Source organism: Cygnus atratus, chromosome 14 (assembly GCF_013377495.2).
Source record: "Cygnus atratus isolate AKBS03 ecotype Queensland, Australia chromosome 14, CAtr_DNAZoo_HiC_assembly, whole genome shotgun sequence".
NCBI classification, from domain to species: domain Eukaryota; kingdom Metazoa; phylum Chordata; class Aves; order Anseriformes; family Anatidae; genus Cygnus; species Cygnus atratus.
In genome coordinates this window covers 5464485-5479817 of record NC_066375.1, presented here as the reverse complement: position 1 = coordinate 5479817, position 15333 = coordinate 5464485, and the positions used below count along the sequence as shown (strand labels likewise).

At 42.8% G+C, this 15333-nt stretch overlaps 1 protein-coding gene across 1 annotated transcript in view; it reads left to right on the top strand.

Moving 5' to 3' along the window:
• ADAMTS2 (ADAM metallopeptidase with thrombospondin type 1 motif 2) overlaps positions 1 to 15333 on the top strand; it is a 179951-nt gene that overhangs the window by 60150 nt on the left and 104468 nt on the right. Inside the window, exon 3 of the mRNA XM_035560826.2 lies at positions 3886 to 4045. Within this exon, the coding sequence (XP_035416719.1) occupies positions 3886 to 4045 (160 nt within the window). The remainder of the gene's footprint in view (positions 1 to 3885; positions 4046 to 15333) is intronic.

The following is a 15333-nucleotide window of genomic DNA, read 5'->3' as shown; positions in this document are numbered from 1 at the left end:
GAGGAGGGGAGGAGGTAACAGTTCACTCAGCATCTCTGCCAGACCTGCGGGTACTTCCCAGGGAGGATGCTGGTTCCCCACCTAGTTCCGAGTTACGCAGCAGGCGTGTGGCTGCCAGAGGGGCCGAGGGGAGGTGCTGCTCCTGTATCCAGAGCTCTTGGGGTGGGTGGTGAGCATGGCAGCAGAGGGCTCTGGCCCTAGCGCTTACTGTTAAGGTTCATGAAAGCAGCCACAGGTAATTTGTTCAGAGCTGGAGGAAACTGATGGTTGAGAGCCTGAATTCTGCTTTCGCGTTCCCTGGAGTAAATGTCCAGAGATAGACCTGAAAAATTTCTGGTGCTTTCTGGTGTAACCCGTGTCAAAAGAAAGGCACCAATTTGCTCAAATGTAACAGCATTTCTAATTCAGTCATCCAGAGCTATTCTCCAGCAAATTGCAGCAACTTTAATGCTCTCTGCTGTCATCGCAAAGTTGGGACAGGTTGGGTAAAGGGCACGGGCAAACTCATGCTGCCGGAGCCATGCCCTTCCACTGCCCGACTGGCTGCCCGAAGCCCTGGTGTTGAGTTCGTGCCTAAAAGCAATCTCCGTTTCCTGGTGGCTTTTTTTTGGGGCGTTCTGAGAGAGATCAGAAAAAAAAGCATTAGGCAATCATCTCAAGCTTTTCAAATTCAAAGCACTTGGCAAAAAAAAAAAAAAAAATCAGCCCTTGTAATTATCTCGTAAGACTGTTGTTGTGTGGGTTCAGAGGTGGAGAAATGGAAGTAAAGAAGTTAAATGTCCTGCTTGAAGCAGCAAGGAAGTGTGTGGCGGAGACATTCAGGAGCCCCACGTATTTCTTAATGAATCATTTATAACTGTGGGTATATTATTAGGTGGATGGCTTGATCTGTGGATTGCTGTAGGAACTCTAAGTGAATTTTCTTCTCAAAATCTTAAACAAAGCCATATTTTCTTTATTTCAATTCAGGACATGAAAATATGCTGGCTAAATGAAAGACTGTGTAGAATATATATATATCTACATAAATAATTCTTTTACAATACAAACACACGCTAACTGTTTTCTAATACTTCTGACCACAAATAATGGATGTGTTTCTCAGGATTAAAGGAAAAGAGAAATTCTTCATATAAGGGATGAAGTCCAAGATGAAAATGAAGGGTGTAGGGGGAAGTATTCATCCGTGTTTAAAGGTTAAATTTCTTTCTTTCTGCACTGCAACAGGATTAAGGAGGCTGCTGTCATGGGGATGTACAGAGTGGTGTTGGGTCTACCCAAGAAGCAGAGTATGAAATAAGAGCACCTGATGGATGGGCAGCTCTTTGGCAGTATTCAGTGCCACAGGAATCTCCCTGCATGCAGAAGGGCCAGCACCAGACACAACCAGCTGCAAGGAGTGTCAGCATTTGGCCACTGGTTTTATGTCTTGGGCACCAGCCTTCAAATTCTCCTTTGTTGAGGCTTGTAGCCTGTCCCAGGGTGTTGCCTTCATCTCCTCAGGGAGAGGTCTTCAGTCTCAAGAGATTTTTATTTATTTTTTTTCCAAAAGACCGCCGTGCGCTGGAAGCTAGATTTCAGTTATAAAAGTTGTTCATCTGCGATCAGTAATGGAACTGCTCAGACAGAAGTTGCCTCTCTGTTAATTTTCTTGGAAGGTTTAAATTTCTCCAAACTCCCATCGGTACACCCTGCTGTGTACACAGTGGCAGCAGCGTTTCCCCCAGTACGGTCCGTATTTTTAACAACGCATGAACAATTAAGAGCCAGCATTAGCTGCTAAGTTAATAGTAGGTTTAATAAGTCCAGGAATACGTACGTATGCAATGATGCAGCTTGCTTGCCAAAAGCTAAATCGCATTTTTTTCATTGGCAGTCAGGCTCCCTGTGTGTTTCTCCTGGGCGTCTGTATGGCATGTGCATCGTATTGCGTGCAGCTGCGTATGCAAATGCTGCTTTCTTCTCCATCTTTAGTTTTGCATTTCTCATAAAAACGACTTTAAAATTGCCGGATGTAATATCCAATATCCAGAGGAAATGTGTGTGTGTATACAATTAATATATATACATTAAAAGGAGAGTAATTCTGGAATAAAACATCAGTTCTGAATTTTTCATGTACTTCTTTTTACAGTAAAATGTCAGTCGCTGTCTCTCTAGGTTCAGCACTTACTCGCTTGGTTGTCCTGGCTTCCTTGAGCTGCTGAGCCTGTCTCACCTTTTTTGTGTCTGATGTAGAATCTAAATTAGATAAGAAGAAACAGGACAAGATTTCAAATTCAGTTTCCTCTCTATACAGGCAGGATGGCATCAGTTTAAATTGCTTCGATATAATTTTGCTTCTTTAATCCTTCCTCTTCAATCTGTTTTTGTATACATTATATATATGAAATCTGGGACTGGAAATCTTGCCTAATGTAAGTTAAGACATGACAAATGAACCTGACATTTTTCCAAGGAGGGAACCAAAGAACATACTGTATTTATAGCAGTAGAAATGTAGTTTGCTGCTTGTAGAAGAAAAATATGGTTTGTATGAGAACTTCAATGCTGGGGTATGATAAGAGCGTTGAGATGATACTTGTTTCAAGTGAGGCTGCTGGGTTCAAGGCAGCCAAACTGCCTCTCCTGGAAGCTTGAGGTCGGGCTTCTCCCAGCAGGGAATGTGGGCTCCAAGAAGAAATGTGTCACTGGTGAGAGCTTCTTGTGGGCACAGCCCCTAAGTCCAGTAGCTTAGGTGTCAGTGGACAGAGTGGGAAAGAGTGTGATGAAGAAGGATCTGAAGGTTGGATTTCAGGCGTCTCTCCTTAATACTCTAAACAGTTTCTTCCACTATTAAGATTCCAGTCTTCATAGTAAGACTTTCTGTTTACACGATAAGTGTTCGGCAGTTTAAATTATCAAACACAGATGTGTAAACACACGCAGGAAAACTGATTAAAGCCAACCATTTCTGCCTGCTGGCTGTGGTCACCTTCCCCACTGGGACAAGACAGCCAGCAGCAGACAACTGCAGGGCATCCAGGTTGTTTCACCTGCATGAAAATGGTAAAAAGACTTTTAAAAAATGTTCAGTCTTTATGCTGGTTTCCCTGCTGTGTTAAGCAGCAGTGAAAACTGTGAGAATTGTTCTGATGACGTCCCTTTGAGGTGCTCTGTAGCAGTGCAAATTTCTCAGCTTTTCATACCTGGGTGTCTGTTCCAGTCTGGATAAGTTTTTTCTCTCTTGGCAGTGCACAGCTGACACCTTTTTTAAAACTAGTTTGTGGCTAATTCTCAAAAGAAGTTTTTTTTCGTCAGTGCAACCCGTTGTGTCAAGGGGAAGATTATTTATATATATTTATTATTATATATATTTATTATTATTATATTAAATATAATATATATTTATATAAACAAAGCTTATTTGCCTGCACGCAAGCTGTAGTTCTTTTCTGCTTTGCTTATGAACAGAAAGGCTGACTCTGTGCTTTTTGGCTGTAGAACTGCCCATAAGGACCAGCTCTGAACCGATCCTTTATTTAGCAGAGATAGTAAGCACTGGAGCGTTCTGTGGCTGACAGCCAAGGTCATATTAACTTTCATTGTAGCTGGTTTCTAATTGAGATTGTATTTCCTAGACAGATTCTTAGACCTGTGCTTTGCTCATTTGGTTCGAGGAGAAATCCCTTTGGTTCAGGGTTTTACCTTTTGTCCTTTCTTGTCAAGTTGGGGAAATGATGCTTCATTTTGCTCTAATAAAGAATTCACCTGATTTCCTCTCTGCATCCGAATTGCTCTCTAGAGAGCACTAATGTGTGCTTAAGCATATTGTAACTGTTTACTCACAGTGTCTGCTGTATGTGCAGTAACACAAAATGTTCGATCTCTGCCTTGTTGCTGCAGGCTGGCATGATTCGCACGGACAAGGATGAGTTTTTCATTGAACCTCTGGAGAAGGGGGCCCACGAGGAGGAGGAGGGAGGAGGCAGAACACACGTGGTCTATCGCAGAGCAGCTGCCAAGAAGCAACTTGCTATTGAGAACGCAGATACCCTGTATAAAGGTAAGGCAGAGGTGTTAATACCAGCTGATGGATAAAGTGACGCTAAAGGCAGGTAGCCAATGTGATCTGCTGTCTCTGGATTTTCTGTCCTTGAACATAGAAATGTGTTCTTCTGCCTCTGTGAATGAAAAGGTAGGGAAGGAACACTTTACCTGACATAAACAAGCGTTGCAGCGGTCAGAACCATCTCCTGGATGATGGACCTGTGTATGCTCTGAGGAATTCCTTGGCTCTAGGGACAGCGTGAAGTCTTGTGTCCCAGCAGAGTCCCTGTGTCGGAGCAGAGGAAGAGGATGGTGGATGGGGCAGCAGTGCATGGGTGCCCCCGTGTGCTGGGGACAGGTGGCGGTGCTGGCTTTGCGACGACCGTGTTGAAAGGCTGCAGCAAGGGCAGAAAGGCTGATATGGTTCACAATGTCACTCTTTTCACTGGGCTGAATTTAATCCTAACAGGGAAATAGTGGTATCTTCACATAACATAAACATAACATAACATAAACATGAACATAAACTTTCTTGATTTATTTGTGCTTCCAAGCATGGAATTTAACATAACATGTATGAGGACAGTGATGGAATAACAGGAGCTAAACATAATCACCCTTGCTTTGTAGTATTTTCTATTTCTACTTGGATGTGGTTCCTTTTTTTGCTGAATAAATAAGGGATGCAGACTTGGTAAGTGGATGTTTTGACAGCTGACTTTAACACTGAGATTAATTGGGTCATTTGACTGGAAGCAAAAAAAAAAAACAACTTGGCTCCAAATTTGTGTACGAAATTGCAGTTATTTGCCACTCATACCCTAGCATTATCTTATTGCAGTATGTTTTCAAGTATTCTGCGGTGCGTTAAATTTTCCTTTGTAGAAATATGCCCATGATCCCTCTCTCTCTAATATGACACCTTACGTTTTCAAAAGATAAATGGGGTAACCTGCTCTAAAAATTCTACCATCACTTCTATGTGCAGTAATCCCCTGAAACCACTTGGAGGAACAGACAGCCACAGAGATCAGGCAGTGATGTTAGCACCAAGTTAACACAACAAATTTCTCAACATCCAAATTAGAATGGGGATGAAAAGGGAAGCAAGCAATGGTATTCATTTTGGCTTTTTTCCACTTTGGCCACCAAAATGACTCGTGAATATTGTGACTGATGCCGTGCTGTGCTGGGCTCTTCTGGTTGCCTTTGTGCTCATTCTGGACCAGAGCTGGGGGAGGCAGGGGTCTGAGTGCCGCCATCCCAGAATCACATGGTGGAAGTTGCTCTGTTAGTATATGTTTATAAAATTATTGCAGTGTTGGAAAATATCATCCAGTCACCGTGTTTCCTTTTAAACAAAAGACTTGATTTTATTCACACCTTATGGCAGTATTTTTGTTTTTGGATGATAAATATTCCTCAGGAGTAGGAGTCTGGTACACAGCAAAGCATAAACTGTAGATCAGCTCTAGTTATTGGCATGCGGTACCTGCTGGAGGAAGGCTCTGACAGCAGGATCTGCAAACCTCTGTGAAGCGCAGCGCCGTGCTGTGTAGCTGCTCGTGGACGGCCAGGTGTGACCGATGGCAAAGCGGCATACGCTGCGGTGCGGTGCGCAATGCCAGCAGCCTTCTGCCCCCGGCTCCTCGGGGCCTGCAAGCTGTGAGCTTGCATAAGGACTCAGGTTTGCAGGCTCTGGTGCAAAGGCACAAAATAGTAATAGCTATCAGCCAGCACTGTGGAATTACAAAGCAAAAATGAGGCTGAACTGTAGGCCAGGCTGAGTCGTAGCACTGACCTTGTCTGGAACAGCAGGTGTCTGTGCCAGGTAGGAATTGTTGTAATTTCTCATATTTCAAATCTTAAAACAAGGAAAAAAATGCAAAGAGTAATCTTCCCTTCCATCTGTCCTTTCTTGATTTGTAAAATTGATTAAAGATTAGTTTTTATTTTGGAAAAACAAAACCACAAAATACCATATATATATATATATATATATACAAACACATAGTGTGGTTTTTTTCCCCATGGAATTTTCTTTGCCTTTAACAGACAAGTGAACAACCACTCCAAAACTGGGCTGTTCTTCTATACTTTTTATTAAACCTGGCTTCTCACTCCTGATTTGCTCTGTGCAATAGTCTTGGAAAGGATATGTTTTCAAAAAAAAATTGTAATTTTATTTTCTAAGTTGTCTTTTTCCAGAAATCTAGTTTTGGTTAACAAGCGTCAAAATACTTAGTGATGGAGTGTTGGTAAGCATGATGTGCTGCATGTTTCCATAGCACTCCAGATTAATCAATGGGCTTTTTTAGGATATACTTAAGGCACTTTCCGCATGCTGTATCTATTTAATAAAAAAAAAAAAGGGAGAGAGAGGGAGAGAACATTTAACCAAGAGCACTCCCCCTCTTCCATTATCCCTGGAGACATTGGCATTGTTGCCAAGTCCCATAAATTTACATATGATGAATTGTAACATTTGGACTATTTTTAAAGGCCAGTCTGCAGGAATCATACAAATATGTGATGACTTTTTTTTTTCCACTAGGTGAGCTTCTGGATCTTTTAACTGTTGATAAAAACTTTGTGGTTTCTGACTGTAAATATTTTAAAGCAATGAATAATACAGACTGTATAGTGTTCCATAATTTTGAAGATAACATCCTCCGAAATCACATAAATTAATTTAATCCAGTGATTTGGGAGAGGGGTCATGAGTCATGATTTGTGAATGTTTGGGTTTGGAAAGATAAATAGGAACTCCTTGTAAATACTCCTATCTCTGCATTCTTCCCCCAGAAAAGGGACAAGCTGTTCTCACCCCAGCGAGACAGGAGGTGAAGGAATCGAAAACCCCATGGACTGGGAGCTGGGTGGGTCAGTCGTCGTGCCAAAGATGTGGGGTTTGTCCCTGCCACCGTGGTCGTGGCAGTGGTCGCACCAGGCCTCGTGCATGGCAGGGGCTTTGCAATTCACACCCCCAGTGCACAGGCCCACGAGGTGCACCTGACAGCAGTGTTTTTCTACCATTTTCCATGCACTGTTATTTTTCTGTTATAGGCAGGGAAATTGAGATTTTGTTCTTTCTTCAAACAAACAAAGAAACAACAAATTCACAGAAGAACAAAACTCACCACCTCCTAACCCCTGCGGAGATCAGGGTGTGCATCTTTTATGGCGGCTCGGCCGGCGTGCTGGCTTTTAGGAAGTGGAATGTGTTGGGAGAGTAGGGGGTGTGAAACAAGTGGCGGAGTCTGATTCTGGACAACATCAGGATTGCTTTTGCATTTATGTAAAATGCTATTAGGGTATTGGAAAAGGTAAATATTTGTTTTGGCAGCCTGAGTCATCGCGTTTTGACTGGTGTAGGATTATCTGGTTTTGATGAGAATCACAGAGTAAAGGGAGCAGCACTTCTACCTCTTTTGCCCCTTAAACACAATTTGTTAATGTGCTGGAGAACTCTAGGCACCATATTTTAGGCAAGTAATGTGGAGAGGAGTAGTACTATAAAAGTCAACATGAACTCATTACAATTCACTCAGTTGGGCTAATTGTTTTGGAAAGAAATATTTTCATATGTTCACTGATGTATGGCAGGTATGGTGGGAATAAACCCTATTTTTTCTGACAACTATGTTTTTACTACTCGCATGTATATAATAATTTATCTTCCTCTAGATAGAAATAAGCAGTAAGTTGAAAATATTTTAGTATTTCCAGCTGAATTCCTTCTTACATAGATGAGAAATGTTTCTTGACAGCAGTAAAACTTCCTACACAATAGAATTAAAATTAAATAGGCAAGCTTGAGGAGTGTGTTTTTTTCTTGAAACTTCTATTTTTTTATTTTTCTCAAATGTTCTTTAGACATTAAGTGAAGGTAAGTATTTAATGGTTATGATGAGGTCTAGAAAAACAACTTGATTGTTTTTGTCTCTAAAGGCAGTCTGAGTATCAGGCTTGTAAACTCTGTATCGCATATCCCTAGCTAAATTACTGTGTCTGTTATGTTGATCAGCTGGGAGGAAAAGATTATACTAAAACTTCCTTAAGGTTTGCATTCTCTCTTCAAATCATTGTCTAAATACACTCCTCTGAGTTTTATTGTATTGCTTGACTGATGAGAAGCAGAACTCAGCTGTAGTTGACAGTTTTATTTACAGTGCAGCTGAAAGATGACCTTAGCAAAGAACAGTTTATTACTGAAGAAGACAGCAAGGTAACTCTCCAAATGCACTTGAACCAGGCAGATTGGTCTTTCTGTAGCTGCTAACTGAATCCCTTGGAAGGGCCAAGCCCAACCTGCCACAAGTCCACCAGGAACATACTGGGGCTGACAGGCTGGGCGGGCTCACGGCCTCTTCTGGAGCATGGCAGCCCCTTCCCACAGCAGCACTTGGGTTTGTGGCAGGTCAGGTCTTCACAGGGGTGGTGGCCTGGTGCTGAAAGATGCGATCATTTTGTGTGACACTGTGATGTACTTCATGGGGCATGTATTTTTTAACATCTACTATTGTTTCCTTCTTTAAGTCACAGGTGGCTAACGTCCCCACGGCCGTAAACATGCACCAGTCAGGTAAAAGGAAGGAAATGAGTTACTGCTTCTACCCAGTGGAGGCAACCACCTCCCTTCTGAACAGATAGCTGAACCTCATCAGAGCAAAGCTTCTCCTCAGTCCACTTAGTGCCACCTCATGCCTCTCCGTGGCCTAAAAGAGCTAAAGCCTTTCTCTTCCTCATGCTGGTGGGACCTTACGGAGTCCTGAGGGGTCAGGGCCCAGCTCAGCAGGAGAGAAAGCCATGTCCATTTAAGCTGAAGTAACCAAACACTGAAAGTTGTTGGGAAAGTAATAAGTAAAGTGATAAAGTAAAAATTTGAAGTTGTAACAACTCAGCTGCCAGAGCTTTACAGGTTTTAAAGATGATGTTTCAGAGGAAGACTCCTCCATCATAGTCCATCAAGCTGTCAGTGCCATTGATTTACTAATGTATTTAAATTACTTCTTAGAAACCAATGTGAATCTGTTGCGCATTTTTTTCTGGATTGCCTGAAATGACATTCAGATCGGCTGCAGGCTGGCTGGGTGCCATTCTAATTTACAGAAACTTTTCTGGTTACCTCTGCAGAGGAACGGTTCCTTCAGAAAACCAGAGTTTCTCCAAATTCAATCAATATTTCGTCTCAGTTTGTATTCCTGCTGATTAATTACTGTTCCCTTATTTTGCAGTCAGTAAGGCACTGAGGACAGTATTTTTTGTCTCCTTCCTACATCATCCGTGCATGATAAATACATCTGTCTTTCTCCTGTCTTGGGTTTTCTCTGAATTTCACATTGCAGATTCGCGGGGCTTTTCTGGGAAGGGAAAGATTGGAAATTCAGTTGTGATTCAACTCTTGAATAAGAAGCAAGGTTATGCATTTATGAAAAGCAAGTCTCCAGAGAGTTATTAGGCCATTGGTTGTCACCCTTCCTAACCAGAGATGGAGCTGATGAAGCAGTTCTTCGCCAGCATGGGCAAATAAGACTTTTGTAGTAATTTTTATGTGAAACTTTTGAGCAAATCTAAAGATTTCTATTTTCATAAGAGTGCAATAAATCATCTGGGATGATTAGTTGAATGCTAATGAACAATACGCTTATATATGTTCACTGTGAAATATAAGGAATGTGGCATACAGGAACATAACGGCATTGTGTTAAGACTCTTGGTTTCTGCATTTTTCCCCCCGTTCCCATTAGGCGGTTTGAGATCCACATGGTCAAACAGACTTCAGTAGTGTTAGCATGTGTACCTTAGACTAAATGTTTTGTGTTTTTTTTTTTTTTTTTCCTGAATGGACATGGTTTCCTGTTTCAGTTTTGAGGCATGATGAGGCAAGTTACCAAGGGCTTTCCACTTCTATTCAGTTATGCATGAGTTAAAGGTGATCCACTTAATTATTTGTGCTTATTTAAATATCAGCAGTTTGCTCGGATTGTTAGCTAATTAAAAAATACTATTCACTTCATTCTTAACTGACGGGTTCATTTCAGCTTCTCTACTAAATTGAAACAATGTGATAGGGCTCTCTATGTGATTGTTGTAAACAGCTTACAGCTGGAGTTGAATATTACCAAATGTACTGAATGTTGCTAAATATAACAAAATGATAATAGGGCCAATCCTGGTCAGTAAAACAACAGTTCTCATACACATAGTCCTACAAAATATTTACGAGAAGCTCTGTTGAAAGCATGGGGAAAGTGCTCGTTTTATTTTTCACATTTTTCTATTAATTAATTCAGCACTAGGGGTGTGTGAAGCTGAGCTTGGCTAATCACTTGTTTATATTTATACAACTCAAAACTTGTTTGTTTATAGATACACTTTATAACAGATTTCATTAATGTTTGTTTTTATTCTTCGTTATAACATCTATTGATCTCACAAGACTTAATGACTTGAGCCTCACAACCTCATGGGAGGAAAGAGAGAACAAAATATTTGCCTTTTGGACAAGAGTAATGTAAACCTTGTTTTTACTGAAAGCTGATATTGTTTTTTGCTGGTAATAGCCCACTGTAAGACCAGGGTTCATAGGAGCAGCAGTTCATAAGTCAAACCTTGCCTGCAGAGCCTGTGCAAGTGCTTGCATGTGTGAGTGTGTGCAGCCGCCCACAGGCATGTGTGGAGTTGTTGCTTATGAAAATGTATGTGCACACCCACATGCTTTTTGCAATTTCTCATTTATTGGTGAGTTCTTCCATGAAGTGGCATCCTTTGGGGGATTGTTTATTTACAAGCTGTGTTCATGTTGTCCAACCTGCTGAAAAAGATGGAGGATGGCAATAATCCAGCAGGTTCTGATGTGTCTGCCAGGCACAAAGTGGGGAGAAACTTGTTCACAGGAAGACCTTAATATTCTGTCCTGACAACTGAAAACGTTCTGCAACCCATATCTCTGTTTGGGAAATGGATTCTGAAACTGAGAACTTGAAAATATGGATGGCATGTACTGTTTGGTGTTTTGTGTGATGGGTTTCAAACTCTGTTTAATAACAATACGCAAAATAGCATCTGGTATGCGTCACTGAAGTAAGCTTTAGTCGAAAATGCTGATAAACATTTGCTGTAGACTGAAAGCAGCATAAATCTTGTCTGCTGTCCATGATAATGATGATAAAGTGGTTTGATCAGGCAAAAAGCTTCAGGCATCATCAAATGAAAGCAATGGGCAAGCCCACAGTTGTGGGGAAGATGGATAGCCTTCAAACATTGACATTTCTGTCATTTCTTGACACAGAAGAGCCCCATGTGAGGCCCTGTGAAGTTGTCCAAGGATGAAAAAGGTATTGCACCTGGTCCTGACTATTCACAGCACTGTGAAATCTGCTCCTCGGTGGCCAGCCGCTGAAGAAATTCAGTGTGCTGCTGGTATCTTGATGCTTAAAGGAGGGCACTGGATGGGTCACTGCGTTTATATCAGCGCAAGACGCAGCAAGAGGAGGAGGGAGAACCATTTGGGTTTTCCTCTGCAGTAACTTAATTCATGGTGGCTACCGTACACCAAGCATGTCCCTATAAGCAAATGCTTTGTTGTTCCTAAGCTCAGTTTTAGTTAAAAGATTTCAGTGCCTCAAAACTGGTGCTGCACAGACAGTCGTCATCTGGCACTCTCAAAGCCAAAGCCCAGGCAGCTAATGTTAAGTCCTACCAGAGGCCGGGGAGTGCTCCGGGGGCTGGTGTGCATTTGGTGCCTGGTCTGCGGAGCTGCGTTCATAGATAGAGCCTGTGCTGGGTAATAACTTTCTGTAGCCGGTGTTACTCTTGCTTATTTGTTTGTGTTCTCTGTGTTTTAAATTCCATAAGCAATGCCTGGGGCTGCTTGGACTTTTTAGGTGAAAATAACTTTCACTTGACAAGTAAGCAACAGGAGCGCTAACTTTCATTTCGGCTACTGCAAGTCTCCTTTCCCCAGTGCTCTCCTGAAGTTATAAGAGGCAGGAGATCTCAGCCCAGGAAAAAGCCAGTAAGACTTCTGATTTCAGAAGCTTTAAGTCTGCACTCTGGCATCGTAGTAAATTTATTTCCTCTTGAAAATATGTGCTTTTCTATAAAGCAGAAACGCTGTTTTGAAACAGTGGAAGAAGTTTAAGGCAGTAGCAGAAACTGTAGTAACTGCAAACTGTGAGCTCAGACTGATCCCTCTAAATGATAATGCTACACATGATTTATAGTTTTTTCCAAGTATTTGCTCCCAAATGGAGAGTGCGGCACAAAGTCCCATGCACAAATTTGCTGGTAATAATTTGAATTTAGTTGTCTTGGCTCATTTGACTACAAACCTTTGGAGTCATGTTACCTATCACTTGCATTTTAAGAAGATTTAAAATGTTCTCTCTGCAGGACTGACTCAAACCACGATGTACTCTTAGCCGGACAATGATTATTTTGTTAATGTGGACTCGAACCATTTCTGTTAAAGGCCCCCAGGTGAGCAGTACCCAGTGCCTGCATCAGTGAGCTGCTGGCACATCGCGGCGCGCTGCTCCTGCGTGGCTGAACGCTGCACCGCTGCCTGCACAGATCTGCATCCGCATGCTCTATTGCTGAGCCTCTGCTGTTGTAAAAAGAACAGGGACATGGCTTTGTAAGTAGGTTAAACAAGTCTAACTGTGCTAATGACAGACTAGTTCTCTTCTGTCCCAGCCACCCCACAGTCCCTCCGCCAGCTGCTGCTGTCTGAGCCCCAGGCCTGGCCGAGGGAGGTGCTGGGAGGTGCAGGGATGTGCTCATGGGCTGCTGGAGATGCTGCAGGGGTCCTGCAGCTCTCGTCCGTCCCTCTCTTTCCTCTGCATTTGAGCCTTTGGCCGCGTTGCTAAAAGGGACGCAGTGACCTGCTGGAGGCTGCTGGGGGGTCTGACGAGCCCAGGGCAAGCAACTGAATCATTTCATTGCCTTCGTCAGTGCCTGTGGAGCCCCTGCCCTCCCTTGGCCATGTGTCTCCAAAGAGACCCTGATGTAGGGTGGCACCTGGCCTCTTGTCCCAGCCCCTGGCACAGGGTAGAGTCTCTGCTCTCTGAACCGCAGTGCTTGTTAATGGGTTAAATATTTTGTGCTTTATTTTGTAGCAGGTTCTTTGATTAAAAGCCTGGTTTGCATCTTTGCTTTTCCTTTTATCTGTGAGTTTTTGTGCAGTCACTCACTTGTTCCAGCTCTCTGTGTGTGCACAGACCATCTGGCACGGCTCGCCTGCCCGGCAATGCGCAGTGCTTTCAAGGGGAAAAATTATTAATCACAATCTGGATGGCGAGGGGGTTAGGGATTGGTTTGATTTCAGCTCCAGAGCTGACAGTTCCACAGGTAGTTCTTCCGAGAAGGTTTCTCAGCAGCCCCTGCGTGCTGCGGGGTGGACGTGCGAGGGGACAAGGCCAGAAACCCAGACACGGAGCCGGTGGCAGGGAGGAGGCAGGAGCAGAGCTCCTCGGAGGCTCATCCTCTGCAGTCCCTCCCTGCTGGCCTGCCCGGCGGCTGTGGTGCTGCAAAGAGCCTCGCCGTGCTACAGAGCACTTTCTTTAGCGCTTCTGGGCTTCAGACAGTTGTCCTTGGAACAGAATTCACTTCCCTGGGCTTCGCTTCATTTTGCAGGGTTTGGCCACTGTAGATCGTCAATTAAAAAAAAAAAATATTCCTGGTCAGTGTAATGTTTTAACATTACTTCAACAATTGTAGCTTTAAAAAAAGTGGTGTGATTAATTAAAGAATATTTTATGAAGGATTCTTTTATCTGAAGACTGAATCATGTGAGACGTGCTTAGTCCTAAAAGTAACCTGAAAATAAAAGGCTAAAATAAATCGTGGTTTCTCTTTGCTGCCATTTTAGAACTTAGAATTTTGTCAGCTATCTGTGCACTTCGTGTCCACCTCTCTTTTTCTGTCAAGAGATTTTTTTCCTGTTGTACATGTGGAGACATATTAGTTGCTGAAGGTGCTTGCTTCCTGAATGGTGAGACACTGAGAAATGTTTTATGCCTGAAGCAGCTGCCTCAGAAATGCACATCCCGGTGCCTCTCTGCCCAAAGCCAAATCACCTTGCGTTCTTAGCAGGAAAGTCAGGAGAGAAAGTTTATGTTGGTGGTGTAGGGAGGTGGTTTTTCTTAATTTATAAAGAAATACAACCATTATTGTGTTTCCTCTTTCTGATCTTTCTCTCTTCTCTCTCTCTCTCTCTCTCTCTCTCTCTCTTTTTTTTTGTCCCCTGAAGTATCTCTCATTCTTTGGTATCAACTGGCAGCATGCTGTAAAGTGACATGGAGTTCTGAACTCCGTCTTTGGATGTGGGCAGTGGTGACATTTTGAAAACATCATTCTGTCAGAGGTCAGCAAGTCCAGGTCGCTTCACGTGAAAGCATCTGGTGGGGCTGGTAGCAGCAGGAACTAAACAGTGACATGAGAAGTTGCCCTTGCCTGGCTATTAATATGTATGAAATTAGCAGGCACTGAGAATTGTGTCTCGTGAGCTGTATTTTGTGGTGCTGAGTGGGCAGCAATCCAGTTCGTCTAATTGAACTTTACTATGCTGTCGTTTCAGAATTCGTTCATCCTTTTGGGTTTCTTTCTAGGGCTTTCCTTTTAGGAGAGACGCTGTTATTTATAGTAATGAACACATCGCAATTGTTTGTCTTGCTGGCTGCGGAGTGGGGCAGAGGTCTGATCCCCATCCAACAGAGATCTCTGGGTCTCAGCACTCTCACAGCCCTTTATTCATAGGTGTGAGCCTCCTGCTCGTCTCTGCTACCTGCCCTCACATTGAAGCTGGCTATGCCAAGCCCCCAGTATCCGCGGCTATATTGAATATGTTTGTTAGGTGGCTTTTAAAACAGATTTTTTTTTTAATACGTCATAAAATGAATTGCTTGAAAATTGGGGAATCAGTTCTTTCAAGGATATGAGCTTAAAATGCCTTATTGTTGTTAAAGGCCATAGATTAAATCCTGGCTCACAGGCTCACATAGATTAAATCCTGGCTCACAGGCTAGCTGCCTGTTCTGCCTGCCACTTCGCCGAAGCCTTTACCAATCCCTGTTAAGAAAGTGCTGACTAAAGAGCAGGCTGAAAATCATTCATTTTACCTTTATATTCTACTTGCAAGCTGAAGTATTTTTTGCTTTGTTTTTCTTAAGCAGAATCTCTGGAGACTTGTTAGGCTATGAGATAGGAAAAGGCAGCCCAAAGGCTCTAGCTGGGGGCATTAAATGTCCCAGGCAGCCCCACAACACTGCGGAATCTCCAGTATAAAATATAACAAGGGGC